The sequence below is a fragment of the Arachis ipaensis genome, chromosome B08 (genome assembly GCF_000816755.2).
Source record: "Arachis ipaensis cultivar K30076 chromosome B08, Araip1.1, whole genome shotgun sequence".
Classification (NCBI taxonomy): Eukaryota; Viridiplantae; Streptophyta; class Magnoliopsida; order Fabales; family Fabaceae; genus Arachis; species Arachis ipaensis.
This window is the reverse complement of record NC_029792.2, coordinates 5622429-5642669: the sequence shown is the minus strand read 5'-3', so window position 1 is coordinate 5642669 and position 20241 is coordinate 5622429. Positions and strand designations below refer to the sequence as shown.

At 32.2% G+C, this 20241-nt stretch overlaps 3 protein-coding genes and 1 pseudogene across 3 annotated transcripts; 1 reads left to right on the top strand and 3 right to left on the bottom strand.

The window, feature by feature from the left end:
• LOC107610389 (putative germin-like protein 9-2) lies at positions 2904–3869 on the bottom strand. The gene has a single exon (XM_016312446.2). The coding sequence runs from the start codon at positions 3774–3776 to the stop codon at positions 3144–3146; it is 633 nt and encodes a 210-aa protein (XP_016167932.1). The 5' UTR covers positions 3777–3869; the 3' UTR covers positions 2904–3143.
• LOC107610390 (germin-like protein 9-3) lies at positions 5450–6485 on the bottom strand. The gene has a single exon (XM_016312447.2). It carries the CDS (start codon positions 6162–6164, stop codon positions 5529–5531), a length of 636 nt encoding a protein of 211 aa, XP_016167933.1. The 5' UTR covers positions 6165–6485; the 3' UTR covers positions 5450–5528.
• LOC107614536 (germin-like protein 9-3) lies at positions 8487–9397 on the bottom strand. The gene has a single exon (XM_016316728.2). It carries the CDS (start codon positions 9294–9296, stop codon positions 8676–8678), a length of 621 nt encoding a protein of 206 aa, XP_016172214.1. The 5' UTR covers positions 9297–9397; the 3' UTR covers positions 8487–8675.
• On the top strand, positions 10794–18032 carry LOC110265214 (annotated as a pseudogene).

The following is a 20241-nucleotide window of genomic DNA, read 5'->3' as shown; positions in this document are numbered from 1 at the left end:
GTAACAAATTTTGATCTTCAAAATATTTTTGGTGACAATCTATTTTTTTCTATCATAAAATTTTATTACAAAATGTAAATTGATTTTGTAACATTTTTTTTCTTTAGTTACAAAAGTAAAATAATTATTTTGTAACAATTTTTTTAATACAAATTGCATGCATAATTTACTAAATTATTTTTTTAATTAACTAATATTTAACTATTTTACTAAGCAAGTCTACATTTATATAATATGTAAACATACATAATTCAAACATGCCTCATTTAGCTAAAATTGTTTTAAAACAAAATAACATTAGTGAGTACATTGAACCAAAAGTTAAAAGTTTTAACATAGATTAGTGTCTCTATGAATCAAAATATTCTTGAGCCCTCAAAGTAGCATGTGGTCATCATTTCAACACTCCTGTAAATAAGAAAAACCAAAACAAAAAGTTAGGTGCATAGTCAAAAGTTCCTTAAGTTCAAAAAGTTTCTAAATTTTCAAAACAAACAAGTTTGTATGCACTTCTCAACAATTCAAAATGCCAAAACAAGTGATACACATGTATGTGTAGAGCACATAATCAAGTAAATATCAATCACAAGTAAGTGACATAAATTAAAACAATTTGGTGTTGACTAAGTTAGAAACATAAAGAAACATGTAAGCCAAAGAAAATTCAAACATCAAATTCCAATGAAGCATAAAAGTCACAAGGTTGAGACAAGACTTAAAAAATTCATGCCCTATGTGACTTAAGGTAAGTTAGGCATGAATAAAATAAATCAAATTAGGCACATAGGTAAAAAGAAATCTTCAACCTTGTGAGAGCATGCAAAAGAGGCTCTTCTTTTAAAAGAATTTCGAGTTCGTGGTCAATTTAAAAATTCACTTGAACTATTCAATGCATAGGAGTAATTTAGTATGAAAAAAAAATGGCAAAGAATGTTAAAGAAGCGAAGGACCTAAACCGAAGAGACAGCAAAGACACCTCCATCAGTGACTCCATAGACAGCGCGGAGCTCAGTGGTGGTCACGGCAGCTTCCGGCGAGCCCAGCAACGACAGTAGCAGCAGTGGTGGCCTCCGTCATTCTTCTTCGCGTGTCTCTCTGTCTCGTTCTACTTCTCGACAGCGACAATGCGGGGCAGCGGCGAAGGCGCAAAGAACACCCCTCCTCCTCTTCTTTGCGGCTGGGACGAGGTCTCCGGTGGCAGCGGCGGCATTGGAGGCTTCAGTGGCAAACGAAATGGCCTTCTCCTCCTCTCTTCGTCGCGTCTCCTTCCTCTGTCTCTCTTTCTCTCGTGCACTGTTGCCTTCTCTATGGTGGAACTCAACAAAGACGGCGGCGACCTCAACCACGGCGGCTTGGCCGCGACGAAGGCGGCCCCCTTCCTCCCTCGTTTTCCTCGCGCTCTTTGCCCTCTCTTCCTTCCTCTTCTCCGTTCTTCTTATTTCTCCCTTCTCCCTCTTTGTCTTTGAGTGTGCGTGTATTAATGGATTTAGGACACAAATTAGGGATTTTGTGTATTAGGGTTAGAATTAGAAATTTTCATAATAATTTTATAAAATATTTAAAATAAAATAATAATTTAGAATTTAAATATGATATTGTAAAGATTATTTTTAAAAAGTATAAAATTTTATTTATCAATAAATTAATTTACTCAAATAATTATAATATTTTGCAACAAAACAACAATTCGATACAAAAGCCAACATAACTTGTAACAAAAAAATCACGTCGTTACAAAATATTGAAATGTTTTGTAACAAATTTTTTTGTTGTTACAAAATATTCTTATTTTGTAACAATAACTAAATATTGTTACAAAAATACATAATTTGTAACAATTTTAAATTTGATACAAATTTTTTGTTACAAATGCTCTATTTTCTTGTAGTGCAATCTCAAAGCCACCTCTCTTCATTTGATTCACAACTCTCTGCAAATCATGGAACAACTCCAACCTCTCATAATCATACATAATGGACTTCAACTCAAAAGCTGAAGGGTCAATCTCTCCACCATTGCCTCTCAAATTCTCGGCTTCACGAGGCCTATCCATTGCACACAAATCACTAACCATATATCAAAAATCCTGCATTTTATGTAAACAGAGGGAGAACTACGAAGAAGCTAGTTCAGGTAACAGTAAGCAATATCAAAATGGCAAAACCTTTCTGTGAGCCTCACTTGGAGTGTGACTCAAGTAACTTACAGTAGAAAAGAGCAAGCTCTCTATTTCAAGATTGGAGCTTGGAAGTGGCCTCAAAGACCAGAACTTCAGCTTCCTCAGAACAACCCAATTGATCAAGAAGCGCTATAAGGTCAGAAACAATGGCAAGGTTCCAAGTGAACTAGAGAGCTTAGGCGATACATGAATAAAGCTGTAAAATTTAGGGAAATTAAAAGATGGGAAAAGAAGAAAAGGGTTTAGGATTTACGGCACTACAGGGAGAGCGAGAGAAGAGAGGTGAGAAAAGGAGGAGGAAGGAGATAGAAAAAGAGAGAGAGAGTGGATGGAGCAACCGATTTGGGAGAAACATTAACAAATCGGCGTTTCTATGCTATTTGGGCAACAAATAAAAAACAACATCGTTTTGGAAGTCCGGTGTGGCTTCCGTCAATCCAAGTCATCTTTCCGTTACCGAAAAATGCTTCAGGGACTATCGTGAGTCACTTTTGTTAAATTCAGGGACAATATTGGGGCCAATATAAGTTTAGGGACAACCTTGAGGTTCGATTACAAGTTTAGGGACCACTTTAAATATTAACTCTTTTTGTTTTAATTTTTTTTTTCATTGGATTGAAACTTAAAAGCTAAAAGATGATATTACATAATATATATGTTTTTTAATCTACCTAATGCCAAAAGATGATATCACATAACATGTTTTTTATCTATCTACCTACCTTTCAAATCATATATAATGAATATGAATTAAAATATATGAATTCTTGCATTTTATTTCAGCAGGTCATTCCAAATAGGTTGATCAAACAATCTTTCAACCCTTTTAAAGAACAACACTCTTCTTATTGAACTATAACACAAGGAGAATCAAAGAAAAGAAAAAAAAAAACATTAGAAGTGAAAGGTAACTTGAAGCACAAGTAACAAGAGGCAGAGGAGGCTACAAAATTCCATCCATCATTTAGTTGTAAGGGGTTGATAGAGCTTTCTCCAATAAATGGATGGTGGAAACATTAGTCTTAAAGGACAAAGCCATAACTCTGTCATCAATGGTAGCAGAGGTGTTAAATAAGTTATTGGGAACTAATATAAGGCCAGGACTAGCACTACCCAAAGAAGAAATAGAGAAAGCAGGGTTTTCGGTATCTTCATTTAGTTGAAAGTGGATAAGTCCTTTTGGGAACACAAACATGTCCCCAGTTTGAAGTCTACTAGTGTAAAGTTTGTTATTTGTGTCTACAAATCCAACTAGAAGATTCCCTTGAACAACAAGGAGCAGCTCCGACGCGCGAGGGTGCACGTGCGGGGGGCTAACGTCCCCCGGACGGAATCCAAGGAGAATGGTGGACACACTCAGCCCATCCAAGGCTGGGAATTCATCCTTGCTTGCCCTCAAATACTGAAAATATGAGGGCGAACCGGTTTGTCCAACCCATTCGCGCATGCCGGTGAAGGTGAAGAAGCTCCCGTTAATAGGGACACCGGCCGGGGCTATGAAGTCACCAAGGATATCTGGATCACCACATATTGATGTTTGCACCATGGCAAATACACAAACCATCAATGAAACAATTTTGAAGCTAGTGAACAACATTGTTATATATAATATAACTGGATGATGAAGTGCATGGTGTGATCAACACTTATTTATAGTGGTTTTGTAATTTTGTTTGCATCCATAGGTTTTCTGTATGATAACAACTATGAAGATTACGAAGTAAAATTCCTTTCACAATAATGCGGCTGTTTTTGTTGTGGCATGTGTAGGATGGTTGTTTTTTTATTATAAAAAAAGTCTGTTACATTGTTGAATTTGGATTATGCATGCAAAGTTTAACTCAAAAATCGATACAATTAGGAAATGTTTTACAAAACTTAATGCTTGTTCTTACATGTAATTTTAGAATGTTAACAAGAATCGGTCTGCAGGACCTTACCACTATAAGAGGGAAAATCATTTGCTCTGTTCTTTGTTGTTCTCACTGTATTATTCCAAACTTTAACTAAAATTATTTTTATGAAATGATTGAAATATAATTAATGGACAAAAAACTATTTTTAAATCTTATATTTTTGAAAAATCTTTTAAAAAAATATTACTCAAAAAATTTTTTTTTTTTACAATCTCATCTAAACAGCGTGTAAGTGCTAAAAATAAATGTCCTAAACACATTTGAGTAATTACATTTAGATTTTACCATATCTACTGTAATTCCATTTTCATGTCAGAATAAAAAAAAAGAAGAGAAATGATGTTTGTATTATTTTTTGTATATATATTTTTTATATTTTTATGTGGTATAAAAGATAAATTTGTTATCAATCAATGTTAATAACAAAAGTAAAAAATGCGAAAAAAAAAAAGTATACGAGAAAGATATGTATTAAAAGGAAATGAGAAAGTGGGTATACTTATTAGGTTACGTAGTCATAGCATGCAATCCTCGTCACGAAACTAATTAATGCTTGTTTTCATCATTATTTCTATCTTCTTTTATATTTCTCTATTTTATTATTTTTTTTAGTCGATTGTTAGTTAGAAAAAAGAGTGTGTTAATTTTCTAATAAAATAAAACTGTTGTGAATAGACAGTGAAATGAGATTGTAAATTGATTATTTACTAAAAAAAACATATTATAAAGAATTTAAACCTAATTCAATTCCAGTATAAAATTTAAAATTAATGCTCACCATGAAAGACAAGATATTTTTTGTGAGATAATATTTAATTTGGTCCTTGAACTTACACGCGAGTCTCAATTTAGTCCTTGAAGTTTCAATTGTCTCTATTTAGTCCCCGAAATTTATAAACGTGCCTCATATTAGTCCCTGAGACCATTTTTAGTATAAAAACGTTAATAGAGCGCTGTTGTAGACTATCACATGTCACGTTAAAACTTGTAAAATGATGCAGTTTTGGTTTTGACATTTAAATAGCTCAAAAACGACATTGTATTACTTATTTTGTTAGGTAAAATTTTAATAAACACCATTTAGGATGTTGTTTTTAGGTTATTTGAGTGCCAAAACCAAAACGACATCATTTTACAAAGTTTAGTGTGGCATCCGGCTGTCACGACAGTGTTCCGTTAACGTTTGTACGTTAAAAATTGTTTCAAGGACTAACATGAGTTATGTTCACAAAGTTTGGGGACTAAATAGAGGCGTGTAAGTTCAGGGACCAAATTGAGTATTATCTCATTTTTTTATTACTATATAATTCGAATATCCAAAGTACAATAAACCATAACATTAGGAGAAAGAAAAGGAAAAATAATAGGAGATAACTTGAAGCACACGTAACACAAAAGCATAAGAGATTATAAAGGATGTCATAAAGTTTCTCTCAATTGTATGGCGTTGACAAAGCTTTCTTCAAGAGTTGAATAGTGGAAACGTTTGTCTTAAAGGACAAAGCCAAAACTCTGTCATCAATGGCAGCTGAGGTGTTAAACAAGTTGTTAGGAACTAATATAAGGCCAGGACTGGCACTACCCAATGAAGATACAGAAATAGCATGGTTCTTAGGATCTTCATTGAGTTGGAAGTGGATAAGTCCTTTTGGGAATACAAACATATCCCCTGTTTGAAGCTTCTGAGTGAAGAGCTTATTGTTTGTGTCCACAAATCCAACTACAAGGCTTCCCTCAACAACGAAGAGTAGCTCCGACGCACGAGGGTGGATGTGCGGTGGACTAACGTCTCCCGGACGGAATCCAAGGATAATAGTTGCCACACTCAGTCCATCAAGAGCCGCAAATTCTTCCTTGCTCGCCCTCAGATACGTGAAATATGAGGGCGGAGCAGATTGTTGCACAAATGCGCGCATACCAGTGTAGGTGAAATATTTCCCATCAATAGGGAATCCGTCTGGAGCTATGAAATCACTCGGGATATCTGGATCACCTGCCATTGTAGTTTGTACAATGACAGATGCAGATATCACGAGTGAGAGAATTTTAACAATAGTAGAAGAAGACATTGTTATATGATTATAGCTTCAATAATGAAACTTAATTGTTGCTAGAGGCTAATTAAGAAGAGGTGATTGCATGAAGTGTGGTTTTATGTGTGATAACAACTAGGGAGATTACAAAGTAAAATTGTATTGATTATGCGGCTGTTTTTGTTGTGACTGCTTCATCAAAACTGAATGGTTGATTGAACAGCTCATAAGTGGAATAGGATATTCAAAATCGATAGAATTTGTGAATGTTTTATATAACTTACTGCTTGTTTTTACATGTCCTTTTAGATGCCATCAAGCATTGGTCTGCTGGGAAAATAGTCTGATCTGTTCTGTTTTGTTATTGTCTTCCGAAATTTGATTAAATTAGATTGATTTCAGTTATGAAATGGATAAGAGACTCTAAATTTTATGATAAAAAATTGAACATGAAGGATAGAACATTATTCTTGTAACATTACAGCTATTATATTCGAAAATATTATACATCTTGGGACAGAAGTAAATACCCAAATCAATTCTTAAAGAATGTTTTATTGAACACTTTAATGGGGACCTCATTTGGGATATGATGTTAGTGAGGATATCTGGATCACCAGCCATTGTTGTTTGCACAATAGCAAATGCAATTATCATCAATAATGAGAGAACTTTAGAGTTAGTTGAATCAGACATTGTTATAATTATAATCAAGATGATGATATGAAATGATTGGTGTTAGGGACACATTTATCTGTGTAATTGCAGGCCATTTGTATGATAACAACTATGAAAGTGCTTTTCAATTTTATGATCCTCTTAATTTCTCAGGAAAAGTAAAGTACTTAATATTATTATATTCAAGCTTCATAGTATTTTGGGCTGTTTTTGCAACTTCTGCTTGTCATGATATGTCCTTTTGGCAATACAGGATCCTAAGCCCATGTGGGAAAAGAATTTGCACTGTTTTTCTTTTGTTACTGTATTTCAAGATTTAATAAAAAGATACTCTATTATTCACCGAAAAAAAAAAAAAGATACTCTATTGTACATATTAAAGTTGTACAGAGAGTATAAATTTTTTTTATAGTTATTTTTTATTATTGTTCAAAATGTGGATTCTAGTTTTCTCAATTTCTCTTTCATCCCATAAAAAAATATCAATAAAATTACATTTTTACCATATAATTCACTTTTAATAAATTGAAAAGCTTTTAAGTACACCAGTATACTAATATTTCAATAAATTTTAACTGTTGATCTTAATTATATATATTTTTTATAATTAAGATCAACGGTTAAAAATCTCTGAAATATCATTATACTGATTTAGTTAAAAGTTTTTCTAATAAATTTATTTGTTATGAAGTTCATTGGATGAAGCATGAAATATCTCTTGAGCTGCTAATATTTTTGGAACAGCTGTACCTTACTAATGCTCTCAACGGACATTTTTAGAAATACTATGCTTCATGATTCTGTGATTTTCTGAAAAGTCATTAGCTTAGTACTGCTGTGTATAATTGCTTTTATAGAATGAAACTTAGTCCACAGAAATTATTTTCACAATAAATTTCAATTCAAGATTAATTATGTGTTGTTCACACTTGAGAGATTTCATCCACTCAAATGCATCATTACACTTCCCCAAGTAGCATAGTGCTATATATAGATGGTTGAAGTAGACATGCATGGATATGATGATGACAAAAATAGAAAGTAATTAATGTCTGGTGGAGTATGGAGATCTAATATTGATTGAAACACCACATGACTAAAATATATTAAAATTAACAAGTAAATAGCGTGGGTCTAATAATGCTCTTTAAGCCTGCTTCAACTTATGAAAATTATAAACATTTTTTTCCGTTAAACCAAAAGATATATTCTATCATTAAATAATGTATTTGGACAATCTCTTTATTTAGATGCATTATGTTTTCAATAAATTTAAGAAGTAAAAAAAGATATTTATTTTTAAGAAAAAATGAGTATTATTTCTACTCTTAACTTTTGAAACTTAATATATATACTCAAATAGGGTTGCAATAAAAAAAACTGTAAATATAAACATTTTTAAGAGTTTAATTACATACAATAAAGACAAGAATAAAGACTTTTTAATTAACCTGAATGTTAGGAACACAAAATTGATTTGATATTTATAAAAAGAAATAATATAAAAAACATTGTAACATTAGAATTAGATGAATTCTATGGTATTTTTTTTGTGGTGTTTAAATTGTCTAACTTACTTTTATAAATAAAAAATAAAATGTATAAAGTAAAAGAATTATTTATTTGTCTTTTTTTAATAAGTTAGACACAATATCATAGGCACCATAGTATTCACCTTAAACTTAGAATTATTGACAGTAGCAAAAGTTTATACTTTAATTATTACAATTAGGTGGATCAAACATTTCAGATCCTACTTATTAATGAACCACAACATGAGGGAAAGAAGAAAAAAACAATAACTTAGAGAACAAGTAACCAAGAAAGCACACAAGTAACAGATAAAATTGTATCCATGATCATCAAGATTTAGGGGGAAAATGCTTTCTTCAAAGTTTGAATGGTGGCAACATCAGTCTTGAATGACAAAGCCAAGACATTGTCATCAATGGTGGTATTAAACAGTGTGTTAGGGAGTGACACAAGGCCAGCACTTGCACTACCAAAGGCAGATATAGCAAAAGCATAGTTCTTTGAATCAGAATTGAATTGAAAGTGCACAAGTCCCTTTGGGAATATGAACAAGTCTCCAGTTTGGAGACTCTGAGTGAAAAGCTTGTTGTTTGTGTCCACGAATCCCACCTGAAGGGATCCCTGGACAACGAAGAGGAGCTCGGAGGCGCGAGGGTGGACGTGAGGAGGGTTCACACTTCCTGTTGGGAATTCAAGGACAGCATATGACACACTCTGTCCATCTAAAGCTGGAAACTCTGCCCTGCTTGCCTTCAATACATGGAAGGTTGGGGGAGGAGTTTCTTGTGTAATAAGGACTCTCATGCCTGTGAAGGTGAAGAAGCTTCCATTAATATTGGTCCCTTCTGGGACTATGAAGTCAGTGAGAATATCTGGATCACCACCCATTGTTGTTTGCATAATTGCAAACCCATATATCATCAATGAGAGGATTTTAAAGGTACTGGAAGGATACATTGTTATAATAATTAGTATCAATTAGTGTTGATTAGATGATGAAATGCTTGGTGTTAAGGACACATATTTATAGTAGGTCATTTTTTTGTATGATAACAAGTATATATGGAGATTACAATGTAAGTTTTTGTTGTTAAGGTACCAAGAATGCAAAAAGATTAAACTCCTTATCCGACACATATGTATGGTCAAATGAGTAACGTTGGTATATGCCTTTAATACCTTCATTTTGTGATCTTTTTTATTGGTCAGGAAAAGTAAATTCTTGAAAAATTGTATACAAAGTACTTCGTCTTTTGGGATGATTTTGCAGGTTACTGCTTGCTTTGACATGTTATGTGTGTCCTTTTTCCTATGACTTTGTGGGAAAAGAATTTTGCCATAATGATGTGGGGTCGGGAAAAAATTTGCACGGCAATTTTTAGTAATAATTTTCTTTTATATTTCATTGACTTATAATCCTAGGCATTTTTTATTTTTTTCTGTATGGCATATGACTCTCCATCGGATGATGTCTCCACTTTTCTCTTGATGATAATATTTGTGAATATTACATTGTGTCGCTTGAGTTTTAGTTTTTTTAATTTTAACAGGAAGTATCCGTTAAATTTGTATTGACATCTTAGTTTAGAAAGTAAATATAATTTCTCTAGAAAAGTTTAACTCTATGGCTTATTAACTGCATTGTAAGTTTAGTTTGTGTTTGAGAATTGGATAAGATATAAGATATAAGATATTAAAAATAAGACATAAATTATATAAATACAAAATTTTGTATTCTTGTATTCGATTTAGTAATAAATTAAAATAAATTATAAAAATAAAATTTATTCTCATTTTTTTTATTAAAAAAATCAAAAAAATATATAATAATAAAAAATATAATTATAAAAATTTAATAAAAATAATAAAAAAATAAAAAATAAATTGTGACCCTTATTAGTATTTTTTTGTCATTTCTGTCAGAATGAACATAAAATACACTAATTCAGTATTTTTAGACACAATGTCTATGTTCATATTTTATGTCAAACATGATTTTGTGTCTCAGTATCCCTGTCTCAGTGTCCAATCCCTATAAACAAATGCAGTTTAACTGTTGAAAAAAATTTTGCTAGTAAAAAAATATAAACTTTATATTATTAATTGAATATGAAGAACAATGACTAAAGAATTGAAAGACAAACTAAAATTAAAATAAACAATAAAAAAAATGACTCACAATATTCGCATACACTTGCTTTGTAGTCTCATTATGATTAAAAATTTTGCAAAATTTTAGTATGATTTTATGTTTTGGAATGGAAGTCCCATCAATTCTTCTCTTCTTCTATTTATAGATAAAATTTAAGGCTCTTCTTGATGGTTATGCAAGTTACCCACGTTCTTATTCTTTATCCAAAATTTTACACCCCCTTTCTGTTTCAACTTGAGAGTTAAGTAATTTACTCCACATTCATGACGGTTATCAGATTACATATTTAAACACGTTTAATTATGATCCTGTGTTCCTTCCCCGTATTTCTCAAGAATTCTGATTCTTCCATCATTACACTCACACGCCGTCGCTCTGCTGCTGCCGTACCACCATCGCTCCATGACACAGTATGCGCCGTTATTGTTGTTGCCCTAATTGAAAGACTCAATAAAAATCAGTTACTCTCTCTCTTTCTCTCTTTGCAATTTCATTCTTCATTAATGATGTTCATTTCTTAGTTGATTTGTTATAATTGTATCAGCATTGTTATGATTTGTTGTGTGTGTTCGTTGTGACCTTGTTTAAATGTTTATATTTGCCGGTGTTACAAATATAAGTGTTAGGAAATTTGCTGTGACCTTTTTCAATTGATTCATCTTCAGAGTGAAATAGTTGGGAATGCTTCTAAGGTAATTCAAAATTATTTTCTGCTGTTTTTTGTTTATTGATTGATTTTGTTAGAATATAATTAGGATCAATTAGGATCAATCAAAATTATTTAGTATATTAGAATATAATTAAGATAATAATTCTAATCGATCCTAATTATATTCTAACAGATTTGACTCTTAATATAAAAAAAAATAAAAGTAATTCTGGGTTTGTGTATTCTTGTTACTGTTATTAATTTATTTCGTATATCTAATTTAATTTATTTATTTTAAGTTCATAAATCTGGATGTGTTTATGATTTTGCATAATAGCCTTTGCTTCTAACCTCATTCAAACCAAATCTCGTGAAGCAAGTATCTCCAAGAACAAAAAGATTTAATTCAGTGGTGGAAGGAGTGAAATAGGTATTATTGTGGATAAGTAATAGAAGAAGGACATAGTAGATGTTAAAAGAGTAGGTGATCAAATTCTTTCTATTAAATTTGTGGTGAAGGAGATACTTTTCATGTGATTAGTGTATATGCACCGCAAGTGAGTTTGCACGAGCAACACAGAATAAGATTTTGGGAGGATCTAGAGAGTTCGGTCAAAGACATATCTTGATTGGGTATGGAAGTATTCACAGATATCATGATTTCGGGGTGGTCAATATCGAGAGTAAAACTATTTTGGACTTTTCTTCAACCTTTGACCTTTTCATCGCAAATACATGTTCAAATACATGTTTTAAAATAAGAGACGAATATCTTATAACCTATAGGAGGAGTGACATAATAAGCTCTCAAATCGACTTCGTCTTGTTGAGGAAAGTCGATCATAAATTTTGCATTAATTGTAAAATTATTCCGAAAGACAATTTAACAACACAACATAAAATGCCCATCATAGATTTTTGCGTTGAGCAAAAGTTGAGGAAAACACATTATACAAAGAACCCAAGGACGAGGTGGTGACGGATAAAATGTGAGGAATAAAGAAGCTTCCTAAGACGGGTAGAAAAAAAGGTAAAGTAGAAAGGAAATGGAAGTGTGGAGGAGATATGGAGGGAGATGACAGAAGTTATTAGAAGAATAGCAAACACTACAAGAAAAAGGCGTATTTATAACAAAAAAAATTGTTACAAAACGTCGAAATTTTGAAACAAAAGTTTTTTATAACAAAAAAAGAGGCGTTGCAGTAAGTCTCGTTACAAAAAGTTTTTGTAACGAAAAATGGAACTGTTACAATTCAATATGATGTTTTGTAACAATTTTTTCTGATACAAAAAACCAGAAGCCGTTACAAAAGTGGTAACAAATTTTGATCTTCAAGGTATTTTTCATGACAATCTATTTTTTTCTATCAAAAAATTTTGTTACAAAATATAACTTGATTTTGTAACTTTTTTTTCTTTAGTTACAAAAGTAAAATAATTATTTTGTAATATTTTTTTAATTAACTAATATATTAACTATTTTATTAAGCAAATCTACATTTATATAATATGTAAAAACATACATAATTCAAACATGCCTCATTTAGCTAAAATTATTTTAAAACAAAATAACATTAGTGAGTACATTGATTAGTTCTACAAGTTATATGTCTTGCACAAATTCAACCAAAAGTTAAAAGTTCTAACATAGATTAGTGTCTCTATGAATCAAAATATTCTTGAGCCCTCAAAGTAGCATGTGGTCACCATTTCAGCACTCCTATAAATAAGAAAATCCGAAACAAAAAGTTAGGTGCATAGTGAAAAGAAATATGTTGAGGCAATCAGAAATCATGTAGCAAACAAAGGTCTATTTTGATACAGAAATTCGTCAAATAGAACTTGTTTGCTCAAACAATACATTGCAGTTTAATTGAGCAACCAAATAGGACAACAACCAAATAGTGAATAACAAAACCCAAGCTTCCAGCTTCCAACAACCAAAACAGTGAAGCACTTAACCGGATAATCAATCAATTGAGCTTAGCAACAGTTGAAAACCAAAAGCAATTAAATACCAACTCAATCAATTAATAGAATCAAAGATGAATATTGAAAACAGCTTAAGATAAATTTCGGCAGCATTTCAGCAGTAAATTTGCCTATTTCACAATTTCAATCAATCAATTCAAATTCCATATGAATTCTTTGAGAGTTAAAAACACAAAAAATCATAATGAATTCATAGGAAGGAAGTAAATAAGCCAATTCCAACAAGAAAACATGAGGAAACAATTAAAACCAATCCAACCACCAAGAAGTAGAGCAGCACTCAGTAGAACAGTAATCAATGGCCCATCATACAGCATCCAAAATAGTAAAATGAACAAAGGTAATGGATTCAGGCAGCATTCTATTCATTGAAGTCAATAACCATTACACTTGTAAGTAGCAGGGGCACAACAGTTTATCCATTAATTCAATAGAAAATCAATCAAGTCAAACTAAACGATTTCAGCAACAAATTTATCAATAAAACTAATCTCAGTTCAGCAACCATCATCTACTCCAACACAAACAACAATAACTCAGCAGCATTTTCTTTCTCATTGAATTTAACAATCATTCAACAAGCAAGCAATGAGGGAGAAAAATCAGCAGCAACCAACAGCAAGTATAGAGCAGCAATAATAACTTAATGTGAGAAATTATTCAACAACAAATGCACACACAAATACAAGGATTACTTAAATGACTCATCATGCTTATCCACATAAGTCTGCAGTGAAACCACTTACCGTTTCACTTAAGAGGCTTGTAACAACAGCTTTTTTATCAACTTCTTTCTCATTCTCTCTTTCAGGCTCACTGTCAGTACTGGTAGGAGGTGGAAGTGCTGAAGCACCAAACATGGCTTCGTCATGAGTAGCTTGGATTTGTTCCTCCCTTCTTGCCTTGATAAGAAAATGGATTCGATCTATGTTTAGTCTTCCATACATAGATGATGCATGTATGTTAACAAGGAACAAAACTGACTATTCATGAATATAAGAAGAGGAATATACCTCTATTTTAGAATACGAAAACTCTGGCCAATTTGCTTGACCAAGAAAGCATCATGTTCAGCCACTGCAGATAGGTGGACAAATACAATTAGTTCAATTAAGTTTCAGGCTTCAAGCCAAACCCCAAACCATTACTCATTATCATTTATAAGAAAAAATATCATTGGCATTCAATAATTAAAAGAATCACCATGACTAAGCAATGAACAATTAAAATCAGTAAGTATTGGTGGTATTAACAAGCACACAACAACAGTACTCAACATTGGGTCAATTAAAAATGAAGTTTACATTATTAGGATTCAGGTTCATATCACTTCATTTGATTAATTAATTATCAATTGGAAGTGGAGCCCTGTTTTCATAAACCAGTTCAGAGTTTTCAGCAAACATTCGACCTTCCAAGTGACTTATCTAAGTCTACAAAATAGATATGAACATGAAACTTATACTCACTTAAAATAGACTGATAGATCTTTAAAATCCTTTTGAAATCAACTCAAAATTCCATTTAAATTAAAAGTTATAGCATTTGGAAGTTGGTGCTGCAGAACCAGAAAACCAGAAAAATCTGCAGCAACCACTAAACTTTCAAAAATCATATCTTCCAAACCACTTGGCCAAATTTCCTGAAATTTTTATGGAATATTCAAGACACACTAAAGTTTTACAGAAAAATAGTTTCATCTAAAAATTAGGTCTGGACTACTCCCAAAAAGTCATTCGTTCTGCTGCCAATTATGTAGTTTTCTGCAGAAATTCTGCACAAAGTATTTCCAACAACCTCACATACCAATTCCTATATTCAAGCCTAGGATTCATCTAAAACCATATTTCTAACTTTCTTTTGACTAACCAAAGTTGCCCAAAAACTCTTAATTCAATATATCACAATTTCATATCATAGGTGCAACGTAACCATATTATGACAGCATCCATTCTTCAGCATCTCATCTATAACAACATATCTCAAGTTCTGATTCATAAAATCAATTTCCAGCAGCCATAGCAACATTCCATACACAAAATCAACATCAACAAGTACTAGCAGCAAGTATAACTTCAAAATACACAACATCATCAATAATTATTACATTAAATCATTAAACCAATCACCAATTACAGCTATGATTCAACTCAATACTAACAATTATTCACACAAAGCAATCATAAACCATTTACAGTTACTCATTTAATTTTATTGGCATTCATAACTTAAAACATTTATTTTTAAAACAAATTTCCTACCTCAGTTAGTCGAAAACCACAAAATTAAGCATGGCTTCAACTTCGTTCTAACCCGCAGCAGCAGCAATAGCCTTAAATCGGATCAGCAACGGCAATGCTAGTGAACAATTTGCAGTGGTATTGTCTCTTCTTCACTCCCTCTGTTTCTTTCTTTCTTTCTTTCTTTTCGTTTGTTTTCAAAAACAGCTGAGTATTGGGTTTTTGGGAAGGGATGGCGGTAGTGAATGGCAATAAGACTGTGGGGTAAAAGGGTTAGGGTTTGTGTATAGAATTAGAAATTTTGGATTTAATTTGAGTAAAATATTTTTAATAAAATTAGAGTATAAAAAATTTAATTTTTGAAATAAAATAAAATTATTTTAAAAAATGTATATACACAATTTTTTTTACTCTTAAAGTGTTTAACACTTTGAAAAAAATTGTTATAAAATATACTTATATTTTAGGACAAATAATTAACTTGTTACAAACAATATTGAATTTTGTGACAAATTATTTTTTTGTTACAAAATAACTGGAGTTTTTGAAACAGAAAGTTATTTTGTTACAAAATAATTGGAGTTTTTGAAACAAAAAAATATTTTGTTACAAAATATTTTGAATTTTTGCAACTTATTTTTTTTTGTTACAAAATATTGCAATATTTTGTAACAAAACACCATCTCGTTACAAGAACTAACATAATTTGTAACAAAATAAAACAGATTGTTACAAAATATTATCATGTTTTGTAACAACTTGTAATGTTGTTACAAAACATTATCCTTTTATAATAATCACTAATTATTATTACAAAATACTATTTTTTTGTAACAATTTTAAATTTGATACAAATTTTTTGTTACAAATATTTCATTTTCTTGTAGTGAAAAGAAAGTTTTGATGAATTTAAAAGGATAGGACCAAGAGACAAAGAGTCCTGGTGGTGGAATGCGAATGTATAAAAAAAAATAAAAGCAAAAAATAAGTGTTTTAAAGAGTGGTATTTATACTGTAATGTAGATAATTGAAAAAAATATAAAGCGGCTAAGAAAGAGACAAAAGTTGCTGCAAGTGAAGAAAGAACAAAAGCATATGAGGGGTTTCTACCAGTCTTTAGGCACGAAGGAAGGAGAAAAGAGTATATATAGAATCGCAAAGAGTCGTGAAAGAAGAACGAAAGACTTGGATCAAGTTAAATGTATAAAGGATAAAGACGGAGAGATTTTGCCTCAAGATAAGAAGATCAATGAAAGGTGAAAGAGCTACTTCTACAAGTTATTTAATGAATGACAGAAGACTCTTCCGAACTTAGGTCGGTTATGCACGATGGAAGAAAATCAAAACTTCGGCTTCTATTGAAATATATTAGAGATTTCGAGGTAAAAGAGGCTCTAAAGTAGATAAAAAATGGTAGGACAGTAAGATTCGATAATATTAAAGTTTTGAAGGGTCTTAAAGAGAAAGGCATCAGTTGGTTAACCACACTTTTTAATGAGATTTTATGGTCAAAGAAGATGTCAGATAAATGGAGAAAGAGTACCTTGGTACCTATCTATAAGAATAAAAGGGATATACAGAGCTATGAAAACTATAGAGAGATTAAGCTCATGAGCCATATCATGAAGTTATGAGAAAGGGTGATAAAACGGAGGTTGAGACAAGAGACATAAGTAACAGAAAACCAATTTGGTTTTATGCTAGGCAGATCCACCACTAAAGCTACATACTTGTTAAAAAGGATGATGGAGAGATATCATAATAATAAAATGGATCTACCTATAGTGTTTATTGATGTGGAAAAAGTGTATAATATGGTGCCAAGGGAGGTCTGATGGAAGGTTTTGAAAAGAAAAAGAGTAAAGATCGCATATATTCGTGCAATTAAAGATATGTATGATGGGGCTAGTGTGAAAACTCAAGGTGGTGTAGCAGATAAATTTTCTATTGGTATAGGATTATATTAGGGATCATCCTTAAGTCCAAAGTACTCACAGAGCAAATCCAAGAGCTTGTATCATAGTGCATGCTTTTTGGCAAGGATATCGTCCTTATGGGAGAGTCAAAGGAAGACCTAAATAAGAAATTGGATTTATGGAGAGAACCTCTAAAAGTATATTGTCTGCGCATAAGTCGTAATAAGATGGAATATATGGAATGTAAGTTCGGCCGCCAAATGAAAAACCCTAATACAGAGATGAGATGAGGATTAGAAAAAACACCCTACAAAAAGTTTTTAAATTTTATATATCTTGGGTGCATCATACATGATAATGGAGATATTAAACAAGATGTAAATCATAGGATCCAAGCAGGTTGGTCAAATGGCGGAGTGCGTCTAGTTTTATATGTGACAAAATAATATCTTTAAAATTTAAAGGTAAATTCTATCGTACTACTATCAAACCAACTATGCTTTATGGTACAGTGTTTGGCGGCCAAAGAGGAGCACGAATATAAGTTAAGTGTGACAAAGATGAAAATGTTGAGATGGATGAGTGGTCATATGCGATTGGATAGAATAAGGAATGAAGATATAAGAGAGAGAGTTAGAGTAACACCTATTGCAAAAAAAATGATAGAATCGCATCTCAGGATAGTTTGGACATGTGAGAAGAAGACCGATAGAACACTCAGTCAAGATGTTAGATGAGAAATAGAGAAAAACTTAAAAATACCGTTCATGAGATGGTCAAATGAGATCTACATGTAAACGGTCTTTCTATAAACATGATATATAGAACTCAATAGCGTCGTTTGATTCATATAACCGACCTACTTAGTGGGACAAGACTTTAATTTTAATTTGTTATTATTGTTTTTGAGGTATCTGTTGCATTAGCTAATAAAAAAATAATTCTAACATAACTTCTAATCAAATTAAGGGGTATTCTTATAAATAATGAATATAGCTTGATGTCCTGATCTTCACATGCTAACACGCACGCAGGTACCTAGCTCCTGAATATGCATCAAGTGGAAAATTGACAGAGAAGTCATATTGTATTCTCCTTTGGAGTGATGCTGTTAGAAATCCTAAGTGGGAAGCGCCCTGTGGATCTCTCAGGTGCCATGGATGATAGCTTAGTGGACTGGGTTAGTATCATGCATGCATGTTTAAACTTTAGAGTGCATTTTCCTAACTGAATTCGTCATTAACGAATACATTAGTGTACTAGCGTAGTTGATTACAACTGAAACTTGGAAGTTTAGATATATTAATGTAACTAATACATATTTAAATTTGCTTTTATATATTAATGTAACTAAATTTAGTCTATGCTTAGAAGTTTAGATATATCAGCTAATGATCCAATAAGATTTGTCCAGCTAAAGCACCACTTCGATCCACCAAGACAAGGACTTAACTTTGAATAAATTGTCATTTCCGTTTATTTTAAAATTAAAAAAAAAAGTGTATTGTTATTCATGTACCAGATATAGATCAGCATCTTTTATGTATAGTGAATGAGCATCTTTTTGCCAACAAGAAAAGAACAAGATGACGGTGCACTGAATTGAGTGATTTTTGGGCTTCAAGAGGTAATGTGAAATTATTTTCTTTTCCTTTTGTTGTCATTTGGTTCCGGACTTCTGGTGCTTCCTTTGTTTTTATGATGCTCTCAGTTCATGCTTAAGAGCTTGGTCGGAGGTGGTTTTATTAATCACCCTTGTTACTTCTTGTCATGTGTGTCTTGTTTGTTTTTGTAACTTTACCCTCCCATATCTTACTTCCTTTCTTATAACAAACAACAACAACAAAGCCTTGTCCCACTAAGTGGGGTCGGCTACATGAATCAAACGACGCCATTGTGCTCTGTCATGTATCATGTCTACAGAGAGACCGTTTACATGTAGGTCTCGTTTGACCACCTCATGGATAGTCTTCTTAGGTCTTCCTCTGCCTTTCGCTCTTTGTCCATCTTCCATCTCATCCACCCTCCTGACTGGATCTTCTATCGGTCTTCTTCTCACATGTCCAAACCACCTGAGACGCGATTCAACCATCTTTTCCACAATGGGTGCTACTCCAACTCTCTCCCTTATATCTTCATTCCTTATTTTATCCAATCGCGTATGACTACTCATCCATCTCAACATCTTCATCTCTGCCACACTCAGCTTATGTTCGTGCTCCCCTTTAGCCGCCCAACACTCCGTACCATACAGCATAGCCGGTCTTATAGCGGTGCGATAGAATTTACCTTTAAGTTTTAAAGGCACTTTTTTGTCGCATATAAAACCAGATGCACTCCGCCATTTTGACCAACCTGCTTGGATCCTATGATTTACATCCTGTTCAATCTCTCCATTGTCCTGTATGATGCACCCAAGATACTTAAAACTTTTAACTTTTCGTAGGGTGTTTTCTCCAATCTTCACCTCTATATTAAGGTTTTCTCTTCTTAGATTGAACTTACATTCCATATATTCTGTCTTGCTACGGCTTATGCGCAGACCATACACTTCTAGAGCTTCTCTCCATAACTCCAACTTCTTATTTAGGTCTTCCTTTCTTATAACGAAAATAAAAATTTTCAATAATTGAGTTTGTATTGTAGTTAGTAGATACTTTTATGAAATGTAAAGTTATGTATTTTGCTTGTACATTTTCATTTATTATGGGAAGTGACTTAGCATGTTGGTTGATGAAATGCATCTTTTGAACCGAAGATAAAGTACAAGGAAATGATCAGTTTGAAATGTTAAAATGTCAATCTCTCTCTCTCATTTTCAGATAAAAGATTATTTTGACAATAATGAAGAATATTTAGACGAATACGAGTAGGATTATTTATTTTACTTTAAATATTTTGTATTATTAGTGAATTATAATTTCAAAGAATATAAGTCTGAGTTTAGTTATTC

Coding starts and splice junctions, on each gene's coding strand:
- LOC107610389 (XM_016312446.2), bottom strand. CDS start 3,776: ATGTTGTTCACTAGCTTCAAAATTGTTTCATTGATGGTTTGTGTATTT.
- LOC107610390 (XM_016312447.2), bottom strand. CDS start 6,164: ATGTCTTCTTCTACTATTGTTAAAATTCTCTCACTCGTGATATCTGCA.
- LOC107614536 (XM_016316728.2), bottom strand. CDS start 9,296: ATGTATCCTTCCAGTACCTTTAAAATCCTCTCATTGATGATATATGGG.